The 8,735-nt window shown below is 40.6% G+C and overlaps 1 protein-coding gene across 1 annotated transcript; it reads right to left on the reverse strand.

Annotated features, from left to right (window-relative positions):
* Positions 1-7,910: 7,910 nt before the first annotated feature.
* LOC141690899 (uncharacterized) lies at positions 7,911-8,324 on the reverse strand. Its single transcript, XM_074495657.1, has one exon. It carries the CDS (start codon positions 8,322-8,324, stop codon positions 7,911-7,913), a length of 414 nt encoding a protein of 137 aa, XP_074351758.1.
* Between the last annotated feature and the right edge of the window lie 411 nt (positions 8,325-8,735).

An 8,735-nucleotide genomic window follows, 5' to 3' on the forward strand; every position in this document is an offset into this window, starting at 1 on the left:
TGATCTTTTGGAGCGATGCAAATCTGATTATAACCCGAATAGCCATCCAAAAGACATTAATATTCATTACCAGCCAACCTGTCAAGCATCTGATTAATAAAAAGAAAAGGAAAGTGATCCTTCCTCGTTGCTTTATTCAGCTTCCTGTAATCCATGCAAACTCTCCATCCCGTGACTGTTCAAGTAGGAATAAGCTCATTCTTCTCATTAGAAACCACTCGAATGTATCCTTTCTTCGGCACACACTAAACTAGGCTCACCCAAGAACTGTCAAAAATAGGATAGATAATCCATGCGTCTAGCCACTTGAGAATTTCCTTCTTCACGACCTCTTTCATGATCGGATTTAGCCTTTTTTTGATGCTTAACAGTCGGCTTACTTCCTTCCTCTAGCAGAATTTTACGCATGCAATAAGAAGGGATGATTCTCTTGATATCTGCTATAGTCCATCCAATTGCCAATTTGAGCTCTCTCAGAATTCTCAATAGCTTTTCCTCATCACTACCTGAAAGGTCAGATGCAATAATAACAGGAAAAGTAGATGCATCACCTAAAAATGCATACCTCAAGTGTTCAGGCAAAGGTTTAAGCTCGAGTGTAGGAGCTTCCTCAATAGATGGATTGAGGCTCCCCTCAGCATTTTTGAGTTCTAATATTCCAAGAGATTCAAAAGGCATATCCAGCCTTCACTTCCAAGGAGAAGCATTCAAATACTGTAACTGCTCATCACCTTCATCATCTTCACTATCTGAATTCCCCATGAAAGCCCTATCTAAGGTATCATACCTTAGCATTTGATCAAGTTCTGAAGTAACCACAGAGTCAACCAATTCCACTTTTAAGCACTCCTCTGTATCATTAGGGAATTTCATGGTATTGAAAACATTAAACGTCACATCCTGATCCAGTACTCGCATAGTGAGCTCACCCTTCTACACATCAATCAAGGTTCGGCCAGTAGCCAAGAATGATCTTCCCAAGATTATGGGAATCTTTTTATCCTCCTCGAAATCAAGAATTACAAAGTCAGCTGGAAATATGAGTTTGTCCACCTTGACCAAGACATCCTCCATAATGCCTCATGGATATGTAATAGAACAGTCGGCCAACTGCAAAGACATATATGTAGGCTTTGGATCAGGTAAATCCAACTTCTTGAAGACAGACAAAGGCATCAGATTGATGCTAGCTCCCAAATCACATAAACACTTGTCGAACGACTAGTTTCTGATAGTGCAAGGAATAGTGAAGCTTCCAGGATCTTTAAACTTTGGAGGCAACTTTTATTGCAGCACAACACTGCATTCCTCCGTGAGAGCAACGGTCTCTAAGTCATTGAGCTTCACTTTCTAGAGAGAATACCTTTCATAAACTTCGCATAGCTAGGCATCTGTTCGAGAGCTTTAGCGAAAGGTATGTTGATATGAAGTTTCTTGAACACCTCCAGAAACTAAGCAAATTATTTATCCAACTTTTGCTTCTGCAACCACTTAGGAAAATGAGGTGAAGGATAGACCTATTTCTCCCCTATATTACCCTCAGGAGGAGTGTGTTCCACAGTTTTCTTCCTTTGTTCCACTTTTGCTTCCTTCTACACATCTTCTTGAGCCACAACTTCATCTTCTGAAACTTGAGATTTTTTTGGTTCCGTAACCTTCCCAGACCTCAATGTAATTTCCTTAACCTGCTCTTTTGCTTCCCTCTTACCTAGTACTTTTGTGTCACTAGGGAGTGTACCAGGCTGTCGATTCAGCGAGGCATTGGAAATCTTCCCAATTTGATTCTCCAAGGTCTTAATAGAAACCGCTTGGCTCTTACAAATGAGCCTCAACTCCTCCAATTCAGTTTTTTCATTAGATTGTTGAATTTGAAGTTGTTGTCTTGGTGCATATTACTGTTGCTGAAAACTAGGAGGGTTGAATTACTTTATTGCATACTGATGATAAGGCTGTTGCACCGTATTCTGATTGTTGCTCCAGCTGAAGTTAGGATGATTGCGGTTTTTGGGATAATAGGTGGCTAGAACCGGTTGATGTGACCTCTGAAATTTTCTCATGAACTGAGTTGATTAACTAGAAATAGCACACTGCTCCGTCTCATGCGCACCAGCACAAAGCTCACAAACACTAGTGATCTGATTAACCCCATAATTAGCCAAAGAATCCACCTTCATCGTTAAAGCCTTAAGCTGAGCAGCTATAGCAGTAGCTGCATCCACCTCCAGAATTCCTGCCACCTTGCCTTGAGTTAGTCTATGAGAAGGGTTCTGGTATTCATTAGCAGCCATCAGTTCAATCAACTCATAAGCTTCATAATAAATCTTAGCCCATAAGGCTCCACCTGATGCTGCATCAAGCATGGGTCTAGACTGTGCTCCTAAGCCATTATAAAAACAGTTGCTAATCATCCAGTAAGGTATCCCATGGCGAGGAAACTTTCTAAGTATCTCCTTATAAAGATCCCAATCTTCACATAAAGACTTTCCCGATTGCTGCGCAAATTGAGTAAGAGCATTTTTTATTGTAGCTGTCTTCGCCATAGGGAAGAATTTATAAGAAACTTTTGAGCAAGATCTTCCCAAGTAGTAATAGAGCCTGGTGGTAGAGAATGCAACCAACACTTAGCTTTATCCCTTGGAGAGAATGAGAAAAGCCTCAACTTAACAACATCTTCAAAAATGTTGTTGAATTTGAAAGTGTCGCAGATCTCGATGAAATCTCTAATATGCATGTTGGGATCTTCCGTTGAAGAACCCCCAAACTGGACTGAGTTCTACACCATCTGAATCGTGCTAGTTTTGATTTCAAAAGTGTTAGCCACGATGGCTAGTCTGACAATGCTAGACTGAATATTATTGATATTCGGTTAAGAGTAATCCATCAAAGCTTTCATATTTGCTGTTGGTTCTCCCATTGCAATAACAACTTCTTTTTCAACTTTCTCAACTTCTTCAAAAACTTCTTCTACTTCAACTTCTTCCACCTCTTTATCCAGTGTTCTCTTACAAGATCTAGAACGCGTTAGCATAAATGCTCTCTAGAGTACCTGAAACACAAACAAGCAATAAGTAAAATATCCGAGTCAGTGTACTTTAACGACCACTGATGTCAAGCACATAAACAAAAAATTAACACTGAGTCCCCGGCAGCGGCGCCAAAAACTTGTTAGTACAAAAACACGCGCTAAAATTACACGCAAGTATACGCGTTCACAAGTAATATAGAATTCTTTCTAGTTCGTTCCCATAGAGACTGCTTTAGGTTAAGCTCAATTTATGCACTTGTGTAAAAATGGTATGGCTATCGTTCAATGCTAAGATAAATAACAAGTTGGATTTTGATTAACTAAGAGATTATACTAAATAACATTAACTAAGAGAATTAAGGTTGAATTACTTATATAAGATAAACATGGGATTCTAACTTTATTACTACTTCATTCAAAGTCATTGTTCTTAACCTTAGCATGCAATAGTGATGACAACTGATAAGATAACACGAAACTAGTAAATGCCAACTTTCATTGTATGAATACCCTACTACCAGATATCCACAAAAGAATAGAAGCTGAATATACACTAATTATATTGAGACCCTATATGTCTATAGAATTTGACAACATAAAGGTTTCATGCGCAAGTTATCTATCGTGATTACATAGGGCAAGTAAGATGGTTAAAATTACCTACGTATTATGCATAATAAAATACATGAACCTATGCTAGCATGGCAAGTTCTAAACCTCTAAATTCAGTATCGCTTCAATATAGATTAACACGCTATCTTATAAGTCCGCGGCGCTCATAAGACAAATAAGCACAACCAATACTAGGATATCATACAATCACCACACACTAAGATATCGAAACAAATTAACTATTGAAATCCATAAGTAAATCCGTTGGAACCCCACGATAAAGATTAGTTCATAACCGAACTCATCATCACCGTGGGTTCCGATAAAAGCATGGTATAATAAACTAAGTCTTTATAAACTGAATAAATAATCAAAGTACATTAACAAGAGTATTAGGTTCAATAAACAAGAAAACAAGCATCCAAGATTACAACTCAAGCAAAGAATCAAAGTAAAAACTAGATCTTCTTCTCCTTCGTTGAATTTGTGCTCCTAGGTCTTCTCACCGTTATCTCCTTACTCTCCGTTATGAAAAATGTCTTTAAAAGGTCTTTATATAGCAGCCCAAATCAACCAGATGTCCAGCAAATCAATATTCTATTAGAAACAGGATTCTGGAAAATGACCTATAGCACGGAAGCCCTAGGATCCGGCGCGTCCGCTCTGAGTATGGCCGCTCCCAAATGTAGCACGGCCACACTGAGCTTCTTGAAAAACTTCATTTTCTTCTTTAATGGCCTTCATTTGATGGTTTCTTCGCGCACTCAACCAAGGCTTCATCCTAACACTCTTCTAAGCATCAATAATGCAATATCCAGTTCTTCTTCCGATTATGCCCTAAAATGTGAAACACTACGAAAAACACATCAAATACACAAACAACTTGAGTACAAAACACCAATTCGAGTCTTTATGAAGCATTCTAAATCGATATAAATGCCACTTAACAGCTATTCTTAGAGGATTGATACGATAAGCGACACTCAGCATCGCTTTCTTCGGTTATTATGTCCTTTTTCTGATTTTTTGATCATTTTTTCCACCATTTTCCGCTATTTTTTTAGAGGTACCTGTTAACGCGAACCAGGAAGAGTTACAACCTGTTGTAGCAGGTAGCTCTTTTCCTATAAAAGAACATGAGAAGTGTTCATTTTCATTCAAACTTACATATCTCAACTTCTCAAATTCTCTCAAGTTTTTCAGAATTTTTAACTTCTCTCAAGTTCTTCCAAGATGTCTCAAGGTCAAGGTCCTAAAAAATCTTCACTCTCAACCAAGGAGGCTATGCACAAGAGGGATACAATTATTCTCTGAAAGGTATAGCTTTTCTCTCCCCTTACTCCATTAATCATTGTTTCAACAAATTGAAGAACATGCTGGACGAGCGGGTTAATGAGTATCCGAGCACCGTCCACTTTGACGCGTTCCACCATAAGAGTGTGCTTCACGAAGAGAATGTTGAGGAGATCCGGTCATGTTACCTTTGGCCTGAATGCATAGAGGTTCGCAAAGCCAAGCCTAGTGAGAGGACTTGCAACCTCAGCCCCTAAAGACTATTCGAGTACAAGGCATCCCTGAAGTACGGTTTAAGGTTTCCTCTGCACCCTTTTATCCCGAGACTCATTGCCGAGCTGAAGATTCATTTATGTCAGCTTTACCCTAATGGGTGGGCTTTTATCATCCTCTTCATAGTGAGGTACAATGATTTGGGCATCCCAATGAGTGTAACAATGTTCTGAAACATCTTTATGATAAATGCATCTCCTCTGAATAGGTCTGGCTGGGTTGTTATACAACATAGGCCTCATGTTCCTCATATAGTGAATACAAGCCATATTCATGACGCAACTCATTACTGGAATAAGAAATTTGTGGTCTTGGGATGGAAAGAGGGAGACTGAGGGATATACTTCAGACGTGACTTCAGCAATCCTGTTGACAGCTCTAACTACATCCTTCATCTTTCGGATGCTGAGTTTCATGATCGTAATCTCCTTATTGATGATGATGGGAGAACCCCCTATTGGGAGTTCATCACAAAGATCAAAGTTGTCGAGCCAGGCATTAGAAGTCTCTCTAAAGAGAGTTTTCACTTTTATTCTAATTCAACTTTGTACAAGTTTATTCTTATATATGTTTTTCTTTCATCTTGTTTCAGCTACTGAGGCTCTTGATGCCATGGTCGACAAGAGCGACATGGTTACCGGGAGGATGGTGAGAGATGCAGCCAAGGAGACTGACCGCATCCCCAAGGTTCCGACTTTCCTTGAAGCTTCCAGCTCTGGAAAAAAGAGGGCCAATGACTTTGATGGATCTGCGAAAATCCCATTGGAACCTTCATGGGGCATTTCCACCAATGATTCGGTGCTTGCGAGTCCAGGCCTACCTCTTGAGTGGTCGAAGAACTGTGTTACTCCTCCTGACCATATGTTCATCTCTTCGGGAGAGAATTTGCTTGAAGCTGAGATGCTGAAGGCTCAAGCCTTGTATCTGGTACATTTCAACTTGTATAAATTTTCATTCAAGTGCACTTTTTTTAGAATTTTGAAAAAGTTTCTTAGGAAGACCTCCAAGAATACTTCAGGGAGGTCTATACCATCCTTACAGAAGATCCTGGTCAGCCTAATTGGCCTTTCATGTGGCATGGTCGGTCCTGCCTGATCTTGGTCGTCCAGGGCTTCGTGTATTTGGGACTCAGCCCTTATAATTTAAACTTTTTATAAATCCTCTTTGTGTTTTCCTTGCCAGGCCAATACTTATTTCGCCATGTCTTCTACTTAGAGCATAAATATGAGAAGCGATTATGTAGCGTTGCAGACCTCTATGAACAAAATAAAGATCTCCTCGGATGAGTGGGAGTCTAAGGCTCACATGGTAGAAGAGCAGGTTGCTATCTTGCAGAAAAAATGCATCAAGGAGACATAGAAGAGGAAAAAGGAGTGAAAGGAACTTGTGGACTCATAACATAGATCCCCAGCATTTACTTGGATATAGGATGACCATGATGACCAGATACGCCCCGTGAACTTGGCCTTAGGATGGCGAAGGGGTGTTAAGGATGTTCATAGCTCATATCCGGACATGGTCAATCTGAGTCGCTTCACTTGCCCCTGGGAATTACCTATTATGGACCCATATGGGCAGGCCTCCGGGTCTGTGTCCGGGACTCCCCGCATGCGGTCTCAATCTAGTTAAGTTGCGGGGGTTCCGGTTCCAAAGGTAAGGCCTCTTCGGGTAGCCCCAGATATAAAGCGGCCCTTTATGGGAAGATCAGGGAGCCGGTTACAGGGAGAAATAGCTCCTCTTCTGAGGCAGGTTCGGATGAGGAAGAGGATGAGCAGGGAGCGGGGAATGGTGAAGAGGAGGACTCTTCTAAGGAGTGACTGTTATGGCCTTGCATGGCTATTTTTTTGACTTTATTTATTTAAATTTTATTCTTGTAAACTATTAGTCCTTCGGGACTTAACTTATGATCCTTCGGGATCTTTTTCTGTGCCTTTTGTTTGATTTTGATTCATACTTGCCTTTTATTTTCGGTATTTGGTCCTTCGGGACTTGCATTCTTTAGATGCTCGTACTTAAATAAATTGGTAGACAAGATGATAGAAATAAATTTGCATAAATAGATAATATCTTTAAAAAATGGGTTCAGCCCTTATATAAGATGAGTTCGTCGACCTTATTCATAACTTAATACTAAGTACTAGGGAAATATCACAAACATCATAAACATAATAAACCTTCAGGTTTGAAGTGTTCCAAGTACGGGGCACTTCATCATCGTGTAGGGTCTCCAACTTGTAGGATTCTCGTCTAATATCTTCCTGACCTTATAAGGCCCTTATCGGTTGGGGACTAGCTTTCTTCTCTCCCTGACTCCTAATGCCCCAATCTTTCTTAAAACCAAGTCTCCTTGCTGAAAGAAGCTTTCCTTAACCCTTCTATTATAATGGAGAGAGGCTCTTCGTTGATGATCTGCATTGCGGGCATTAGCCTCATCTCTGACCTCATTAATCCGATCGAGTGCGAGCCTCATGCCCTATTCATTGATTTATGGTTCATAAGCTTCGACCTTAGATGATCCATTGGTGATATCAAAGGGCACCACAGTCTCAGCTCCGTAAGCCAGCATGAATGGGGTAGCATCAGTAGTCATTTAGCAGGTGGAGCAATATGCCCATAGTATAAGCAGCAACTCATCTTCCCAAGTGTTCCTTGAGCGTTCAACCATTTTATTAAGTCCATCAAATATGATTCTGTTAGCAACCTCTGCCTACCCGTTTTCATGTGGATGTGCAACCGAGGTGAAGTGGAGCTCTATACTGTTATCATCGTAATACTCTCTGAATTCTACATTATCAAATTTTCGCCCATTATCTGTGACAGGGATGCGTGGGATCCCAAATCGGCATATCACATTCTCCCAGAAGAATTGGGCCATTTTCTTGGTGGTTATCTTGGCCAGTGCCTTAGCCTCAATCCACTTTGTGAAGTATTCTATGGCTACCACAATGAAATTCCTATTTCCCGATGCTAAAGGAAATGGTCCAAGGATATCCATTCCCCACATTGCAAAATGGATGAGTATACTAATAGATGTAAGCCTCTCTGAGGGCTGTCGTACTATTGGAGTGTGCCTCTGGAACCTGTCACATTTCTTCATATAAGCCTTTGCATCAGTTATCATAGTTGGCCAGTAGAATCCCAATCGAGTTATCTTGTGAGCGAGGGCCCCGCCCACAAGTGTTGTCCAAAAATCCCTTCATGGGCTTCTTTAAGTGCCTCCTCTACTTTAAGAAGTCTCAAGCACTTCAGGTATGGAATAACAAAGGACCTTTTGTACAAGAGGTCTTTAATCAATGAATATCTCAATTCTCTCATCGACAGCTTGCGTTCCTCCTGGGCATCATCGTGGAGCCATCCAGTCTCAAGGTGGATTTGATCTGATCTATCCAATAACTTGCCACACCAACCACAACTATCAGATTTATGATATGTATAGTAGGGGTCTTCAGGACCTGGAAGTAGATACTTCTCAGATAGTTCTCTATTTCAAACGAGGTGAACTGGAATAGGGCATTAGCCGTAGTGCTCTCCT

Source organism: Apium graveolens, chromosome 10 (genome assembly GCF_009905375.1).
Source record: "Apium graveolens cultivar Ventura chromosome 10, ASM990537v1, whole genome shotgun sequence".
Lineage (NCBI taxonomy): Eukaryota > Viridiplantae > Streptophyta > Magnoliopsida > Apiales > Apiaceae > Apium > Apium graveolens.

Coding starts and splice junctions, on each gene's coding strand:
- LOC141690899 (XM_074495657.1), bottom strand. CDS start 8,324: ATGATAACTGATGCAAAGGCTTATATGAAGAAATGTGACAGGTTCCAG.